The sequence below is a fragment of the Onychostruthus taczanowskii genome, unplaced genomic scaffold, assembly GCF_017590055.1.
Source record: "Onychostruthus taczanowskii isolate IOZ18803 unplaced genomic scaffold, ASM1759005v1 scaffold58, whole genome shotgun sequence".
NCBI lineage: Eukaryota > Metazoa > Chordata > Aves > Passeriformes > Passeridae > Onychostruthus > Onychostruthus taczanowskii.
The window spans coordinates 7097290-7114826 of NW_024503457.1; the positions used below are offsets into that span (position 1 = coordinate 7097290).

At 39.0% G+C, this 17537-nt stretch overlaps 1 protein-coding gene across 1 annotated transcript; it reads left to right on the top strand.

Annotated features, from left to right (window-relative positions):
* Positions 1 to 7440: 7440 nt before the first annotated feature.
* Positions 7441 to 17082, top strand: MFSD9 (major facilitator superfamily domain containing 9). Its single transcript, XM_041417986.1, is given in 7 exon segments — positions 7441 to 8092; positions 8094 to 8390; positions 10309 to 10396; positions 11701 to 11744; positions 12941 to 13070; positions 13449 to 13658; positions 14183 to 17082. Coding segments are annotated over 7 exon segments (1785 nt in total). The 5' UTR covers positions 7441 to 7864; the 3' UTR covers positions 14971 to 17082.
* The last annotated feature ends 455 nt before the right edge of the window (positions 17083 to 17537 follow it).

Sequence of the window (17537 nt, forward strand, 5' to 3'; positions counted from 1 at the left end):
CCCCACACGGAGTCTTACATGCCCCCTCTCCCCGGGGATGACACTACATGATGGTGACTGAATCACATCTGGAAAGAGCGATATGGTGGCCTTACTGTCATCTCCCACAGTTGGGTGCTCCAGGATGTCTAAGGCATCTGCATTGGGCAGGCAGGTACCACAAGGGTCTTAGAGGAGGCCGACACCTTTCCTGAGTGGCAGCTACAGGCCAGGTTCACACCACCTGTGCCATCCAGGCCACCTCTGAAGCCTGGCTCCATTAGCTTGTCAGACCATCCTGGAGGCACTGCTGAGTGTTTTAGCCAGACCTCAATCAATTCTAACCACAGCAAAGATCCATATTTCACATGGGGATTTCTGAATGCAAAGGTGTTGATCTGCAACTGAATCCTACTCAGCAAACTGGAATTCCCAACTATTTTGCTGGTGTATGGGTGTCCTAAGAAAGCATTGGCCCAAAGTTCAAGAATTTCATAGGTTGAAATTCAGAGACATAGATAGTCACAGCATAAACAAAATCCATTTTATGAAGTTCTTTGTGATATCTGTTAAAAATTAATTCTAATGCATTCTTTAACACTATGCCACTTAGCTCATCCTAAATAATGGGATGTCTTATAACGTCACAACAGTGAACTTTTCCAGCATTAGATCAGAAGAAAAAAGATAACTCCAGACCCCTGTCTCAGCTACCGAACGACAATTAATAAAACAAACAACCAAAAAATATCAAATGGCTAGTTCCAGTCATGTTGCACCTACCTGCCCTCAGGACAGAAATATGTCAGTGACTCTGTGAGCCTGTTTCTGCAAGAAAGTAACTTATTCTTGGGAGTAGCTTCACTGAAATCAGTTTGTGTGGAAAGTTGCGCTGAATTCAAATGACAGCTGAATTACCGCCTGTGCAGTGCAAGTATTTATTTTTAATATACTGTTCATGCACTCTGGTCTCAGTTTAGCATGTTCATCCTGAGAGGATCTAATTTAATTATTCTCTTTTATATTTATGGCACATTCTCTGGCAGTGTTATCTTCCAAATACTCTATCACCAGTATTATGCCCGTCTATGTCAAGAATGAAGCAGAAGCCATGTTAAGACTTGTTATGTCAGCTTAAAATTTCATATTATCCACCACTTGAATACTCAAAGAAAGTCTCAGGGACTTTTTCTTTAATTAAATTAAATTCTGAAGGTTCCTCAATAGAAGAGAGAAAGTTTCAAGGGAGAGAAAACAGGGCCAAGCTTATCAAGGCAAAACAATTGTTATTTTGAATCTTAAACAAAGTCATTCCCCAACTCCTCTCAAAACTCCTAAATTTCTGCAGAAATACTGTCACTTTAAACCAAAACGACTTAGCCAAATTTATCCCTACTACAATGAAAATGAAGTAACTAAATCAGCTTTAATATTCAATCAATTTGGCTAATTAAGTCAAACATTCATGGATTTTGTTGACTCGTAGTGTGAAGATTGAAGGACCCACATAATGGATGGATTCCAGTCTTATTTAACAAAGCTGTAGAAGTTTTTTGATTTTATTTCTGTTTATTCACCAGATAGATAGGGCTAAACTAGTCCTGAATCTGCATATTTTATTTATGCATATAATAGCCAGCTTCAACATAGTATCTGAGCCCCTCCTTGTACTTAAAAATAGAAACATTTAGAAAAAGAAATTTAAAAAAAACAATAGCAGGCTGTCTCTTTTTTTCCTTTTCTATCTGAAGGAGGAAAAAAGATGTTTATGGGAAGGGGATGTTGTTTATTTGCTTGTTTATGTTTGTGTGTGATTGAGTAAGTGTCGGGTGCGTATGTTTGGAATTGGCAGGCAGCTCCTTATCTGTGCTGGCAGATATGTCCATGATCTAAAAACAGCCTTTTAGAACTGGCTGCATGTCTCACTATATACCAAGAAACAATTTCAGCAACTGCCTCAGAGCTGAGTCCTTCTGAGACCTCAATGCTCATTTACTGTTCTCAACAGTAATGGGAGTATCTCACCCACAGATTCTGATCCTCATCCTGTCCATGTTCCCCAGCTGGGCAGATGTTGCCTACTGCACCAGCACAATCACTTGTCAGTAGAGTACTAGGCAGACAAACAGCCAGACACCTTACACAGCACACCCTGCACACACCTTGTCCATTAAATGTGTGGTTGAAGTTCATCTTTAAGATGGTCACTTCAGGTTTCCTCTACAGTCATACATCACTTTTACGGCACAGTCCATCTGATGTTTTTTTGGATGGCCACCTCAATGTGCAAGCAACCATGCCCTAAAAGTACGATTACTTTGGTTGATTGTTGGTTTGGTTTGGTTTGTTCACTGACCAAGACGGGGTCTGGAATAACTAGTTTGTGATATGACCGCTTTATTCTTAATACTACAGTAAATCAGACCACAAGTCACACAACCACAGAGTGAATGAGGTTGGAAGGGATGTCTAGAGGTCATCTTGTCTAACCTCCCTGCTCAAGCAGGACCACCTAGAAATGATTGCCCAGGACCATGTCCAAGCAGCTTTTGAATATCTCCAAGGCTGGATACTCTAGAACCTCCTTGTGTGACCAAACACCTCCCAGCGTTTGGTCACCTTCACAATAAAAAGTGTTTCCTGACGTTCAAAGCAACCCTCTGGTGTTTCAGCTTGTCCTCACTGTCTCTGGTGCTGTCAATGGACATCACTGTAAATAGCCTGGCTCCATCTATATAAAACTCCCTCTGAGCCTTCTCCTCTCTGGGCAGAACAGTCCCAGTTTTCACAGCTTTTCCTCATAGGGGAGGATGCTCCGGTCCCTTCATCACCTCAGTAGTCCATCATTTGACTCCCTCCAGAGTGTTCATGTGTCTCTTGTACTGCAAAGCCCAGAACTGGACACAGTACTCCAAGTGTGGCTTTACCAATCCTGAGTAGAAAGGAAGGAAAACCTCCTTCAACTTGCTGGCAATGCTTTGCCTAATGAGGACCAGGATACCATCTACCTTTTTTGCAGTGAGGGTACACAGCTGGGTCATGTAAAACCGGAGTGGAGATTGTAGAAATGTGCTGAAATCCCCCACAAAAGGAGGAAATCAAGCCATTCTGGACACAGATATCACTGAGTCATTCATTCTGCATGACCTGTAATAAGTTTACAGAGATGATAGTAAGAACAAAAGAGAAATAAGCAGCTCATATGTCAGCAAAAGCTTCAACAGGAATTCTAATAGACCAGCAAGAAAAATCTTCTTTATGAGGCATTACTTTTACACATCTCTGTGTATCCAGGACCCACTGTTAGCCACTTGCAGGAACACATGACAGAATTGCAATCACCCTGATGAAAGCTCCAGGGTGTACATCCCATTTGGACCCTGCCTTATACCCTCTCTGTGTTCAGGACTTTGACACTACAAAGCATCACAGATTTATTCAGCTGCGGAAAGGAAGACAAAACTTTAGTATGACTGAGTGGATCACTCTGTTTCATACATCCCATTCTATCTCCCATTCCCACCCCATTCTATCCCTAATCTTGTATTAAATCTACATTAGATAAAATAGGTAAAAAAGACAGCAAAGCATAATTTCTTTTTTAATTGTGTCATAACACTGATTCAAGATGTGATGAATCCATGTCCCTGCAAATTGGGAAAGATAACTAGAACTATCAGAAGTACAAGAATGTGCTTTCCTTTATCACATCACCATCGTGAGTGCTCTGAATTTTTCATACAATTATAGGAAAGCCAGGCCAATGCCATTAATGTTTCCCACAATACTTTAAAGTCATGAAACATCACATGTGCAATTTTCAGAGAAATGAATGAGTTTTCTAATTCTAGGAGGTTTTCCAGGAAGTTTCCTATGAAAGTAGTTATGCATAAATAGTCAGAAGTTAAAAGCTGGAGTCTTCTTCACCATTCTTGTTGCTGCTTGACATGGGTCCTTCCACAGCAGGATGCTATTATGAATCTCACTCTGAGGCTGTAACACCTTCCATTTACTGCACAGACTGGTATATATATTTTTGGATTTATTCAGGAAGCCTGAGGAACTATCCATTAGGTCTTTCTGCACCATTCCAGTTTCTACAGAGCCACTGATCTTAAAATAAATAATTAAATAAATAAAATCATAAAGTGGGTGAGGGATTGGGATTGGGTCCAGCATGGAGAGTGGGGAATGATGTGGGTGAGGTAAGAATACTCTAATACACCAGAAAAGAGACTGAGGTCAACAGGAGTCATCCTGGCCACCTTCTGCTCCAGAGAATGATCAACAGTATTCAAACCATTCTCAATGTATTTATTTTATCTGTTAAACATTAATTGAAAGAAACACAAAAAGCCATCTGGCCTTAGTTAGGCTGCCATGAAAAACTCCAGAAGGGAAGAAGTAAACCCAATGCTGAAATAATTCCTTCCTTTAACAAGCTGTTTTATAAAAGCTTTCTAAGTCTCTCTGACATACCAACGTGATTCATTTACAGCTTTGAGGGTGGCATCAATTAAAAGGTTTCTTTCCACATTCCTTCAATTTGCAGATCTTTTCAGACAGATTACACTTTAAATGTCTTTAAGACTAACAGATGATTCCAAACTCACGTTCATTTAAAAGTACCTCTTAAAATGTTCTAGACCACTGGATTGTAACTTTTTCTACTTCGCTCAATTTGTATATGAAAAGTTGAAATGACTGTCAAAGTTACCATAATGATCTGAAGTGGTAAAACAGAATGAAATAAGCCATTGTTAGATTCACTAAATTTGATGACAAATTGCACATTTGGGGGTCTTGACCTTACTTATTTGTAATGCAGAAATTCAAGAATATATTCCATTTTCTGGATAAATCAGTGTAGTCATCTTAGACCTGTTTCACAGAATATTTTACAAACTTTATTTAAGAATTTATAAGGTTTAAAATTTTGTCCACTATTGAAGTAATGTGAGGATTTTTTTTAAAGAATTTTATTAGATTCCAGATGACTTCCATCAATGCTTTCACTATGTCAAGGCTTGGAGCACACACTACCACAGAGCTGGCTGAGGAAGGGCAGCTGCAGACTGCCTCAACCCCTTGCTTGGCAGGTGACACCAAGTATTTACAGCTGATGTTTTCACTAAAAGGCTGAAGATTTCTCACCCCTTCCCCTCATGAGCAAACTGAATCTCAGACATTCTTCCATAGACTAGTTCTCCTGCCATTTATCATTTGAGGCAAGAATAGCCCAACAAGGCTGTGGATAATCTGATCTCTGGCAGCCCAACGCTATTAAAAATGTTCCTTCTGTCATTAAAATCTCTCTCTCCCCTTCTTTTTTTTTTAAACCCCCTCTATTTATGCAAAATTGATCTTCCATTAGGAAGCAGACCTAGACACAATGTTGCATTAGTATACAAACTGAAAAACTGACACAAATGTAATAAAGCTTTCCGGCATTTTTTACTTCTGGTTCCTCTATTTCTTGTCAAAAAGATGAGCGCTTTTTTGGGGGGCAACAAAATAGCAATAAAAAACTTACAGTTGCTGGCTGAGTACTATGACTACCAAGTTCATCTCATAATCACTGTCACAACAGAGAGGTGCAGCTCCTCATGCTTTGTTTCTAGCATGATGCACGTCACGCTTACGTTACTTACACATAATGGAAACAGAGTACTTTGATTGTGTAGTGACAATAGTCTGCATATTCTTCCTGGTTCTAGCATGAACCATAAAATCAATGATTTCCATTCAATTGCTACTACCAGGTCACAGAAAAAAAAAATAGAAATAAGATGATCATCTAGGCATTTCTGAGCACACGTGCTGCTGGCCACTTCTGAGTATCTGCTGTGTACTTGTTTTTACGAATTATCCAGTAAAAGTCAAACACCTTAAAGTAATGTAAGTGTACTATATTGATAATATCATTTTAATCACCCAACTATGTAATTCTGCTCCCAAATATAGTAGACTATGTCTATTTTCCTTAGGACTCTGATAAATGATCTTCATTGTATTTCATTCCTTTAATTGCTAGACAATTCCCTTATCAGTCCTAAACCCACTTCATCTGAGAACATTTATCTTAATATTTCTTTATTTGCGAGCCTTTATCTTAAATTTTGTAATTGTAATTACAGAACATGAGTGGGAACCTTGAGGCAGCTGAAATCATCTGCCTTCAGTTCAAAAGCAACAGAGATATTTGTCAATTACTATATACTAATGCCTTTTTCTTATATATTATGTAAATTATGTAAACATGTAAGACGAACAATTCTTTAACAATATGATTAAGTTCACCACCAGGAAAAAAAGCAGAAAGAGATCTGTTAAAGGAAGTGACACCTACATGTTTTCTAAGTGCTTGAGTTTTTTTCCATGAACAGTTTGCACTGATGTCATAAAGTTTGGTTATTCTCTGCATTACAAGTCATTGTGCATGGAGATAGCTTGAAACGATATACAAAACCTAACCATTTTTATTGCCAGGGAATTCAATACTCCTGCTTGCAATCCTTTGTCCCCATCATATTTGATCATTCTGATCTTCAGAACCTGAGAAAAATACAGAACAGCTAACTGGTTTCAGAGACTTATGGCAGAGACTAACACAAAATCTTAAAAATTTCAGTTGGGCTCAGTGTTTGCATAGAAGTCAACGTCCCTTAGACCTCAGAAAAAGTATCTAAACCCTTGCAGCATCTTTTAATCATCCACCTCTTTAATACTTTTTTCTAATAAATTTTCAGGCACTTTCCATTTCTTCTATCAGTTAAAATGAGCAAGGATAGAATTAGCACAATATTGGGCAGACAGTGTAGTAGCAATTCCCAGGATGCTCTAATATTTCAGCATCTTGTCACCATTTTGGCGATTTCAGAGAAATTGTGTGCAACTGATCACCATTACTGTTGTATCCAGAATTTTAAAAACCTCACTGAGAGAATTTGTTATTCAAAGTGGCCTCAAAGAGATAAATTAGTAGGATATATTGGTTAACTCAACACAAAAACATCACAGACACCGGGATATTACACAACTGAGTTATTCTTGTCTGGACTCTGATGACATCTTTGTCCCTATGCAGATACTAAGTTAAGTTTTGCCTTGGTATCTTATAAATAAGCTGCATATATAGAAATACGTCTTTCTTTACAGTTTTAGTATTTGGGGGATTTTTTAGCTTAATTTTTAATAACCATGGGAAAACCACATTCCTCTCTCCTTTTCTTTTTTGTGACCTAAACCTGTAAAAGATCCTCAACCCTCGTTCTGCAAACATGAAGATAAAATTGACGTTATGCTCTTGTCAGTTATTGAATGATATTCCTCAAGCTTTATAAGTCATGCTAATTTTTAAAGTGTAAGAGTCATCAACATTTTACAGAAGTTTCTTCTTACTGACAATTAAAAAAAAAAAAAAAAAAGTTAAAGCATCTCCTTTTCCCTTGTACCTTTTTAAAATAATTAAAACCAGCAGTTTTACTGGCCAAGCAACTATATAAAAGAGCAAACCTCTGACTACAACATAAAGATGGGTGGTCACATTTTGTACGTGACAATGATTTCCACCAGTGCTTCTGAGAGATTTATGAGGTTTCATTGGTTTGGATGCAAATGCATTATAACATACTAGTCATCAACAATTCCAGCTATCCCCGACTTTTAACAAACACACAGCACAGCAGTGAACGTCCTAAGCAGAAAGAGGGGTGCCGTTCTTCCTTGGCTCAGTACCACCATCATAACCCACGTAACAAGGCAGGAAAACACTTTGCTGCCAGAAACACTTGATGCAGGCTCTGCGCTGAGCCCGAGAGATAGCCGAGGAACCGCAGCAGCGCTGGGACACGGCCGCTTTCCATATGGATAGGTAGGATCGGAGATGCAAGGGCCAAAAAGCTACCTTTCTACAGCAACCACAAGAACTGTGCAGGGGATCCATTACCATGCTCCTATGGCATACTTGTTTCCAAAGCCCCTCGGCTCCACCTGGCTCTTCCTGCCTTCCCCAGGGCCTCAGGCGCCGAGGGCACGTGTTGCAAAATTTTTCCCGTACAAACACGCAACAGGCAGGAAGGGCAAAGTCCTACAGAGGTGTGTGTGGGAGGGTGAGGCAGGGATCCCGACGGCTCCCGAGGTCGGCAGGGAGCCTTATTCTTCCTCATCTTCGCCGGAAAAAGAGGACACACTAAGGACGCGGTGCCGAACGAAACAACACCGAGACCCTTCCCCGCCGCCGCCGCCTCTCCGCTTCCGCCGCGCCGCGGGCACTGCGCAGGCCCAGCGCCGGCGCCGCCGCCCGCATGGAGGAGGAGGAGGAGGATGAGGGTGGCGGTGGCCGGGCGGCCACGGCGAGCCCGGCCGGGTCTGCCCGCTTCGTGCGGTGCCTCTACGCGGTGGGATTCCTGGTAAGCGGCGGCCCTGGGGCCCGCCCCGCGCGGCCTGCGGCGGGCGGCCGCGCCCGGGAACGGGAATGGGCTCCTTTGCAGGCCGTGGCTGCTGGGTTCTGGGGTGCATCGCTGCAGCCAGGGCTTGTAGCGCTGCTGGTGTGCAGCGGCTGGGCTGTTTTACCGTGCAAACAGCCACGCAGTTCGACACACAGGTCGGACTTTTGTCCTGTGAATGCCATGGAATAGCGGACCACCCAAAAAGCTGAGTCTTGCCTCCGTGCTTATAAGAGAGCTGCTTCCTGTTTCCTTGAAATACCCATGGTTTCTGTACATTTACCCGCCCCCCCCCCCCCCCCAAAAAAAAAAACAAACTAAAAATATGTTTCTCTTAAAAAAAAAAAAAAAGTCTCCTGTTGAAAGAACAGACTTTTTAAAAGGTTCATGTTCTGTAATGATTCCTGAGCCTCAGGAAAGTGCCACTTAATTAATTTGAGATTAAAAGCGACGATTTGGGAAATGAATACAGAATGAGTACGAGTTTGCACTGTGAAATGTCAGGATAACTGTCTTACCAACTTTTAGGTTGGGCAATAGAAACGACCCAGTTGGTTTATGTCCCGCAGAAAATATCACAGGGAACTTTGCTCCTTTTAACTGACTTTTAAACTTTTTTCAGGGTTCTCCAGCCCTGACATAGCTTATTGACACTGAGCTGGAGCACACAAGGAAATCAACCAAGTGAGTGTCCTTTTAGAGGAAGTGGTGATGCAAGCTTCCTGTAGCCAGAGAAATAAATACAGCGTATCTGTCACTCCAGAGAAGGAGTTACACACTGGAATGAGATGTAACTACCCATCAAAGGATAGTGGTCTTGCTCTACCTGCATGCCTGTGACAGTCCAGTACTGCCAGGGTATAGTCTGAGACTTGTGCTTCTTAATGTCTCCACTGATGACTTGGACGAGGTCACTGAACCTTTCTTCATATTCACAGATGACACCTAAGATTGTATTGCTGGAGGTGTTTATAAGTGGTGTGCTCTGTTTGTTCATGCTCATGTATTTAATGGTTCTAACTTTGTAAGCCTCAATTTTAGCCATCAAAAAATAATTAATGACAGACTGTGAGAATTCGCTTAGTGACACACATTGTTGCAGTTCATCAGTGCTTGAGGTAGTCCAATTCAGTTCAAGTAGTCAGTGATGAAAGGTGATTGTGCTCCAATAGATCTCCCAGGGACACTGGATGCTGTGCCAGATTGTACTAGTACTGAAAGAACTACTGGGTCAAAGTGGTGAGCTTAACAAAAAGTAATAAAGCAAAAGGAACAAGTAGGAGATCCTTGTATTTCTCAGGATGGGCAGTGTCCTTTACCCTCCTCTTACAAAATGTTTTACAATTATGCTTTGCCTTTATTTTTTTTTTTTTTGAATTTTCTGTCTTGTCACTTTCTTAAGCTATACACAAAGGCAGTCTGTTAGTAGGTGTAGATCTATTGTAGCGTCTTCTCCATTGTAGTTGGGTGAAAGTACCATTTTTTAAAATACACGTTTTTTGCACAAATAAAAAGTATGTTTAGGTGATTGAAATTAGACCACTTTGGATTTAAAGCACTGATACAAAGTACTTTTCTTGTTTAACAGGTAAATTTTAATATATTTAAAGGAATATTTAATGTTTAAATGTATATCTTCAAAAGGATTGCATCTAGACTGGGTGAAGAGAATTGGTGGTTTTATAGGTTTAACTCCTCTGCGAGGCAATCCTTTATCTTTCAGTTTATGTGTTTTGTAAGATGAAAAAAATTCTTTTAACCTTGTGTTGATATGGAGATAATTTACTTTTTTAAAATTTATTTTTCTGATGTTGACTGTTATTAAGCCTGGTTACTATTGTCTTTGTGAAAGTTGCCAAAACTTTTCCTGCCTTTTTTTCAGGATTTATTTGGTGTGAGCATGGTGGTTCCTTTAATGAATCTTCATATCAAATCTCTAGGAGCAAGTCATACAGTTGCTGGAATCATAGGTGAGTTGCAGTACGTGATTTATGAAAGAGTAAGATAAGGCCTGGATTTTGCCTTACTGCAGACTGGACATTGGAACACAATTTTCCTTGTTAATAGCATAATAAAAAATAAAGACAATTTCCACATGAAACTGTAAGGGCAGCCATACTGTGTTAGACCCAGAGACCTGTTCAAACTTGTGCACTGACAGTAGCCAAAAGCACATGCTTGGGAAAGATCACAATTGGAAAGAACAAGGAAGTCTTGCAGTAGCATTTGTACGGCTACTTTCCAGCATCCAAGAATTCACAGCTTAGGAATTTAGGGAGCCAGAGGTGTTGCTTGTAGTTTTATTGTTATTTACACTTTGCAAATGGTACTTTTGCGGCTGGTTCTCCAAAGCTTTCCAATGTCCATGACTTCCCAGTTTGATTAAAATCCTTACAGCTGTCTTGGCAAAATATTTATTCACTTTTAGGAGTGTTTACAAATAAATTCTGAAGATTTGGAATTTTATCTTAAAGTGTTTAGTGCTAAGGTAAGTTCTGTGGCTTTAAAGTACCTTTTATGGTATTGTTTATGGTTTGGAGTGATACAATATTTTCTTTATTCCCAGAGCTGTTACTCAGTTTTATTATTTTGTTTTCTTATTTAACACTTTGTATGAAATAATTCTGCTTCTACACTGAGTTGACAGTATTATTTTAAGCAGCAACTAGTCAGAAATATGTTTTCATTTCAACAGCCTGCTTTAATTTTTAACATTATAAAAAAAACATGGGCTTGAGGTGTATTCTTATAAATTAAAGAGTCTAGCAAATGTTTCTCTCTGCTTCTCTTTGCTCCTTCTCTTCTGTCACTAAATGCTGCTAGCCTCCAAAATGAGAAAGTAGGATCCGTGTTTTCTTCAGGGCTTCTGTGATGCCTTGTAGTAGACTGAAGCACCAAGTGGAAAGTCCTTTCCAGTAAGGAAATTCTCTCCTGATTCTGAGAAAGCAATTATAAATGCCAAGATCTGTTTTGTTTAATATACCATACAAAGCAACATCATTTTGCCTTACATAGTTTTACAACTTCTCAGCACTTTTTTCTTTTTTATTTTGTCATTCCCTGAAACTATTTCCTTCATAAAATACTAATCTCCACCCTTGGTTTGTCCTGCTTCCTCTTCCCATTCTTCTAGTAAACTATTCCCATGATTTCTCATTTTTTCATAATTTAAAATTTTAAATTTTAAATTTAAATTTTAAATTTAAAATTTTAAATTTTTTTAAATTTTTTTTTAAAAGCTGAATTTTTAACACTGGTATTTTGTTTGTTTTAGGATCTCTCTATGGTGTAATGCAGCTGTTTTCCAGCACATTTGTGGTGAGTTCTAACTCTGCATTCCAAAGCATATTGGTATTTCTATGGACTGTAGAGGGGGAAAGGGTGGGGTTAATAATAGCATTTTTGTGACATTTTGAAATTGCATAAAGTGTTCATACAAGCATTTTGGTTGGAGGAATCAGTTTTTAGTTTGCATTAGAAATGGCAGTTTTGTTTATGGGGAATTGCCAGGTTTTTCAGGCCCAAACAGAATCTAGTTTTTAGACAAAAGCCAGAATACAGATTTGGGCTCAAATACATTACTGAGCAGGTCGCAGTTACACAGGGTTAGCTCCTCTAGTGTTGGTGCTAGTAGAGCATTTTCCTTCAGTGCAGTAGCCTCTCCAAGAAGCAGTCTCATGAGTCAGCTTTTCATAGCCTGTGATTTAGTTTGCTTTCCCTGCTTAATGAGCACTATCTTGTAACTCACTGTATGGTCTAAATTAATTGTTTCATCTTTGCTATTTGTTTGGTTTTGTTTTCTATTAGCTATTGATTTTTTATATTCTAATATTACCCTGGTACCAGTTTTCTAGTTTTGAAGAGAACAGATTATGAGAATGTCTCATAAAAGAACTGTTTCAGGGTTTGTTACGCAAGACACCTGGGATAATTTCCCTCTGTAATTTTGTGGCATGTTCTTGGAAGTGCAAGACCATTGTCTGCTTTCTTAAAAAATTATTTCCTCTTGGAATTCAAACTGATTTAGAAGCATGATAAATTCAAGTTTTCGGTTTTCCCTCTGCAAACTGCTTCTTACCTATCTGTGCTCAGATGACAAACTCTTCATAGCCAAGATCATTGCTTTTAAGATTTTCAACAAGTAGCAGTCTTAGTGATGCAAGCATATATTTGTGGCTGGTTATGGTAAGATTTCCAGAAGACTTCTACTGGTAATATTTTGTGGTATTTGTTGCAGGACTGTCTTTTTAAAAGGGTGATTTTTTTTTATTAAAAAAATCTGTATACACAACATTAAATGAAATAATAATTTTGGCAGGTAGCCTGCCATCAGGGCAGAGCTCTCCTTGTGACTTCCAAATTTTTCACTTGGGAATGTTGTGTAAAAAACTTATTAGGCTCTCATTGACAGTCCTTTGATGTCTTGTCTCAGTTTAATGCAGAAGTACTGATTGATCACTGCACATAGCTTAGTGTTATAAAAACACTACTCTTTCTTTCCTGCTTTGTGAAAGGGCTGCTGGAGTGATATAGTAGGAAGACGGTATTCCCTGCTTGCTTGTATTCTTCTCAGTGCACTGGGTTACTTCCTTCTTGGAAATTCCACCACAGTGTTCCTGTTTGCTATTTCTAGAGTCCCTGTAGGTGAGTAAACACTTGGAATTTTGCAGTTTAAATTCCCTGTAGTCTCAGGCTGAGAATTACTACGGGAGAAATGGTATATGGATAGCCACATATCATCATCACCCAGTAGCACCAACTGAACCTGAGTATTGGAAAAGTCTCTACAAATAAAGAATTCTCATTTTTTTTCCTGAAAATTATTTGAAATATTGAGGCCTAACCCACCAGGCATCTAAACCCCACCCACAAAGCTGCTTACTCCAGCACTGAAGAACTTTTGATTAATAGAATTTTAAAAATATAAATCATACAAATTTGGACCATTGTTACTTGAGATAGATCTGTCTCTTTTTTGGACCAAGAGATACATGTTTATTGATTTGTTTATATTTTTTGCAGGTATTTTCAAACACACACTTTCCATCTCTAAGGCCCTGCTGTCTGATCTGGTCTCAGATAGGGATCGCCCTTTAGTGATGGGGCGCTTCAATGCAGCCTCCAGTGTGGGCTTCATTCTGGGACCTGTTGTTGGTGGCTACCTTGCAGAGTTCAAAGGTGGCTTTTACCAAACGTCCTTCATCTGTGCCTCTATCTTCCTTCTGAATGGTGGTAAGTTGTATGTCACATTTTGCCTCCTGGTTCCCTTCATTCCTCATTTTGTCCTTTTAAGCCATCTGTAATACCTTGAATTCACAGTGTGTTTATCATCTATGGCATAATCATTTTGTATGCCAGTACTACTGTTTGAATTTGAACTTGTGTGGAAGGGTGGGAATTTTGAAACAGTTATCCTCCAGGTGCTTCTCCTTTGTTCTGCCTATGTCTCCTTTACATTCAGACACAAATGGGAGTTTTTGATGTGCCCAAAGATGAAGACTAGAAATCATAGTTTTGGCTTTAGCCATTAGATTTGTTTGTATTGTGTGAGTGTGGCATTTCAGTGCTTTCCTTTCTTGTTTTCACTGCATTTAAAATTGAACCAGTACTATGAATAACACTAGACTTAATATTTGCAAATTTTTTACGGACAAGTATTGTTGAAGTATTTTTTTAAATTGTTACAATCACACTAATATCTTCCATGTAAAGTTGATGCAATTGAATGAAAGCAACTAATTTCTTCATCTACATAGGTCTTGTCTGGATGTTACCCTGGAGTGAAGAAAACACTAGCAATAGGGACCATTACCAAGACAAAGAAAAAAACAGTTTCTCAGCAAAATCAAATCATGACCATCACTTGAAATCAGCAAATACTAGAGCTGTAACAAACAGTAGTTTTTTCCAGTCTCCATGGATCCAAGTTGCAACAGTGCTGAAGAAAATTAAAGGAATTGCGTGCTCTAATTTGTGGGATGTATTTTTAGTGCGGTTCCTGATGTCTGTTGCTATACTGCTGTACTATAGTAATTTTACTCTAGCCTTGGAGGAGAGATTTGGGGTGAAACCCTTGTTTGCTGGATACCTGATGAGCTATAGCAGTGCACTTGGAGTCCTGGCTGGTTGTCTGCTCGGACCAATAACAAGACTCTATGGGCACGACACTTACAGACTTTTGTTGCACTCCAGCACTTTTACCTGCACGCTGATCCTCCTGTATGCATCAGCACCAAGCATATGGATGGTCGTTTTGTCCTCCACGTTCTTGGCCTTCTCCACTACTATAGGCCGTACCTGTATCATTGATCTGGAGCTGACTGTTGGTGGGAACGAGGCCAGTGGGACACTCCTAGGTGTTGGACAGTCGGTGACATCAGTGGGACGTATTATTGCCCCACTCCTTTCTGGAATTGCTCAGGAGTTCAGTCCTTGTGGCCCTCCAAGTCTAGCCGTGGGACTAGCATTAGTTGCTATTGTGATAATGAATGCAAACAAACAAAAATACCGTAGTCGTGGAAGTGTGAAGTTAAAAAATCAGTAGACACAATTTTGGATTGCACAGATGTATCTTCACCTGCCAGGCTTGTACAGTAATTACATGATTTTTAAGGAGAGCACATTATGTTCCCGTGGAAGCAAGTATATATATGTATTTCTGCTGCAGGGATGTTAAGTCTAGACAGATGTTATTCTAACAGGTACCACCAGGACATTTCTAAGAGGGGCAGATGTTGCTATATTGTACAGGCTGTGATTTTTTTAATGGATTTTTAACCTTTTTGGAGGGGAAAAAGGAATGTCAAGAAACGCACAAATCCTGCTTGTAGCTCATTTTTGACACAGTGTTTAGATTGAAAGATTGTTTAAAAAGGGTGAATCAAAGGTGATTTTTTGTTGTTTAATCAGAAGGATATTGCAAATGTATGGCCTTAATTTCTTATGCTGTGGTCTGTTTCCTTTTGTCTGTTATGACAGTAGCTTATATAACAGGATGTTTGCTTATGTGATTTTTGTGTAGCATGTTTTGTCCAGAAAACTTTCTGCAGACAGTGGTTAGGCACTTTGGGGTAATCATGCAACGCCTGCTGACTCCTGGTCTTTCCCAAGTAACAGAATTGGGTGTATGCTAACTTCATGTACTAGAAGACCTAATCTTAGAATAATACAAGGCCATTCAGGCTGAAACTGAGGCTGAATTTAAGTTTTATAGAAATTTGAACTGGTGGCTTCTGTTTAGTAATAACTTCTACTGAGGAACTTTGTCATAATTTCTTTATTTATATTTCCTGTGCAATTTTTCTACCTTCATTTTAAGAATAAATTTCCTTCTTAATTCTCTCAAGTGACTGTAAAGTTGTGAGCATCTAGCAGTATTTCACAGATCTGGATTAATGCATCCTGTCTCATCTCAGGCATAAGTGACATTTTGGTGACAAGAGAAATAAGGCTTTGCTGGTATTTTAGTCCTCATTTGTGTGCATGGCTTAACTGAAGAGAGGTTACTCTCAAAGCTGTACAGAGTTGTAGCACTCTTGTGCTATTTACTGTTCAAGCTCATTACTTGCCAGTTACCATTGTTTGTATTTCATATGAAACGTGGAGAAAATGTATTTTGTTCTGATAATGTTCTCTATGATCTTCATTATATTACTTGATGAAAATACAAAGTCAACTATGTAAGTATTGGGTTCGGGGGAAATTTATGCAATTTAGTTATCTCCTTGAACACATTGGTTCTAACACTTCCTGCTTCAGGTCAGTCATGGATGGTGCGTGTATTTTTTATTTTCATTTTCTTCTTTACCTTTTCCACTGCCTACTAGCATTCAAGTATTTTCTGAAACCTCCGTGATTCCAGTGGCAGCACCATAGGAATTCATATATGGAACTTTGAATTGTTTTAATTTTATTTATTGACATAATCAGTGTCTTATTCCTACTGTGATTTCAGTACATATCCTCAGAGTTCTTTATTACAGTAATATGTGTTTCATTTCTCCCTAGGAACTTGAGGCATCTCTTATCTTCTCTTGCCTTTCTTGGTAGATGCCCAAAATATTATTGCTCTGAATTTCCTGTTTTGTTTCTTTCCATCTTTTCATTTTCTTTTTTTTTTTTTTTTTTTTCTTTACCTAAAACCTCCCTACTGTAAGTAAGGGCATTCTGTTTTGCATCTCTAGCAAGGGATTAAGGAAAAGAGTTGTAAAAAACCTTCAAAAATTAATATATGTGAATGATTTTGTAATTTTTCCAATACTTGTTGATTATATGATGTAACATAGCATTTGCCCTTCTGAATTGCTGCACTGAGTTAATCTGACTTCTGTATACATCTATCCTAATACATATCCTACTGAATATAGATTATAGAAGCCTCAGAGTTGAGAAATCTGTGGAAGCCTGTGGTCTTGGGGACATATTGTAACACATTTTACAGAAGTTTTTTACTTGTAGGGCAAAATTATTCCTGAAGTGCCACAGAAACGTTTCTTTCCTGTACAGGTATAGAAGAATTGCACTATTTTTTTTTTTTTTTCTTTAAGGACTAGAAATAAAATGAAGTGACATTCCATATTATTATGTCACTGGTTTTTTCCCCATCTTCCTCTGCTGAAGCTACAGCACAAAACAGAAGTGTTCAAGTCAATGTGAAGTAAAAGGATGCTTTTTTTTTTTCCTCAAGCTGTGGTTAAAATCATTTGAACCTGTCTGCATTTCTCATAATGGGCACAGGAACCAAGGATTGATCCAATAAGTGGGTTGGGAGCTAATAAAAAAGAAACAAAATAAAATGGAGCACTCTGTAATTTTGAGATTAAGTCCTTAAAGCTACTGTTCCTTGTGCCTGGAGACCCCATTTGCATCCCTTGTGTTGCCTCTTAGTTGCCATAACCGTGGAAGTTCAGAGAGTGAAGATTCAATGACATTCCTGCAGATACAGAGATGTGATTCCCCGTTTTGAGTTGAGGAAGGAGCAATTGCAGCTAATTTTGGTTCCAGTCTAGTGGGCAAACTACTGAGTTACTCATCTGTTTCCTGAATCCAGTTCTAGTATCTTCTGTAGAAGACTGTAACAAACCAGATCTGAATATGGACTAAAGGAAAACA